Source organism: Sphaeroforma arctica, assembly GCF_001186125.1.
Source record: "Sphaeroforma arctica JP610 unplaced genomic scaffold supercont1.9576, whole genome shotgun sequence".
In the NCBI taxonomy this organism is placed as follows: Eukaryota; class Ichthyosporea; order Ichthyophonida; genus Sphaeroforma; species Sphaeroforma arctica.
In genome coordinates this window covers 1-1055 of record NW_014030982.1, presented here as the reverse complement: position 1 = coordinate 1055, position 1055 = coordinate 1, and the positions used below count along the sequence as shown (strand labels likewise).

Below are 1055 nucleotides of genomic sequence, written 5' to 3'. Positions count from 1 at the left end.
AAGGGGTAGTGTGTTAGGGTTATGGTTTAACCCTCCTAACCCTAACCCTAAACCCTAAACCCCATAAGTGGCAATCGAGTACACTCCGTGTCTGGCAACTCACCCGGTGTCGTGTATGTTTAACTGTTCGAAGATGACGGTGTATAGACATACAGACTTTAGCTTTGTGTGTACTTTGTATGTCAAGTGTTGTCTATCGTCCTTGCCCTCCCACCCGTTAATCCACGGCCCTACTCTGTACCATCTATTGGCAGACGAAAACTGGGTTTGTGGGCACCACCGGGACGGTCGCCATAGTCAATGGGACCGATTTGCATGTGGCCTATGTCGGAGACAGTCCGGCGTATCTATATCATACTAATGGTATGTTACCGGTTGTTATTTGTGCGTGCATCAAGTTGTTTTAATCTAGAACGTACTCGTGGTATTTACAGTTTGTTATGTTTTAAATTGGTTAATTTGTAGAATACGAATGGTATATATAGCCTGTCCTTCGTGTACGACTGCGTCTTGTACAAGCATTCAATCGTATATGGAAAGGGGGGCTTCATCAAAACTTCAACTAAGCACGGATATATACAAATATGGCGGATGTTATCACACCCCAAATTCACACTATAAGGAAAGATCACAATCCACACAGAACCACAACCCCGTGCACGGCACTCAGCACAAATGAACCCCACCCATTCCCACCTATTTGTGCTGAGCGAGATTCACGCTTTATTTTATATTGTGTACACAACTCTCGGTCCACAGGAACATGTCACACAACACCCTAAACACAACACACAACTCACCGGCGAATGTCACTAGTCACAACTGACTCCATCTGTGACTGTTACACTATACACAACTCTCGTTTCTCATTCGACAGGTGAGTTTGACCCACTGATCATCCCTCACAATCCGATGAATCCGGTGGAGAAGGCGCGTGTGAAGGAGGTCGGCGGCAGTATTGTCACTTTGTACGTTGAATGTTGCACTTTGCTGTGCTGTTACTAAGACACTCCTCTGTCCTATGTGCGGATAGTAGGCTATCTGTTTGCGTATCG

The 1055-nt window shown here is 45.6% G+C and overlaps 1 protein-coding gene across 1 annotated transcript; it reads left to right on the top strand.

The window, feature by feature from the left end:
• Positions 1–133: 133 nt before the first annotated feature.
• SARC_17036 (hypothetical protein) lies at positions 134–968 on the top strand (the record flags this gene model as incomplete). Its single annotated transcript, XM_014288864.1, has 3 exons — positions 134–139; positions 255–363; positions 878–968. Coding segments are annotated over 3 exons (206 nt in total), but the record flags the coding sequence as incomplete, so codon positions are not given.
• Positions 969–1055: the final 87 nt, after the last annotated feature.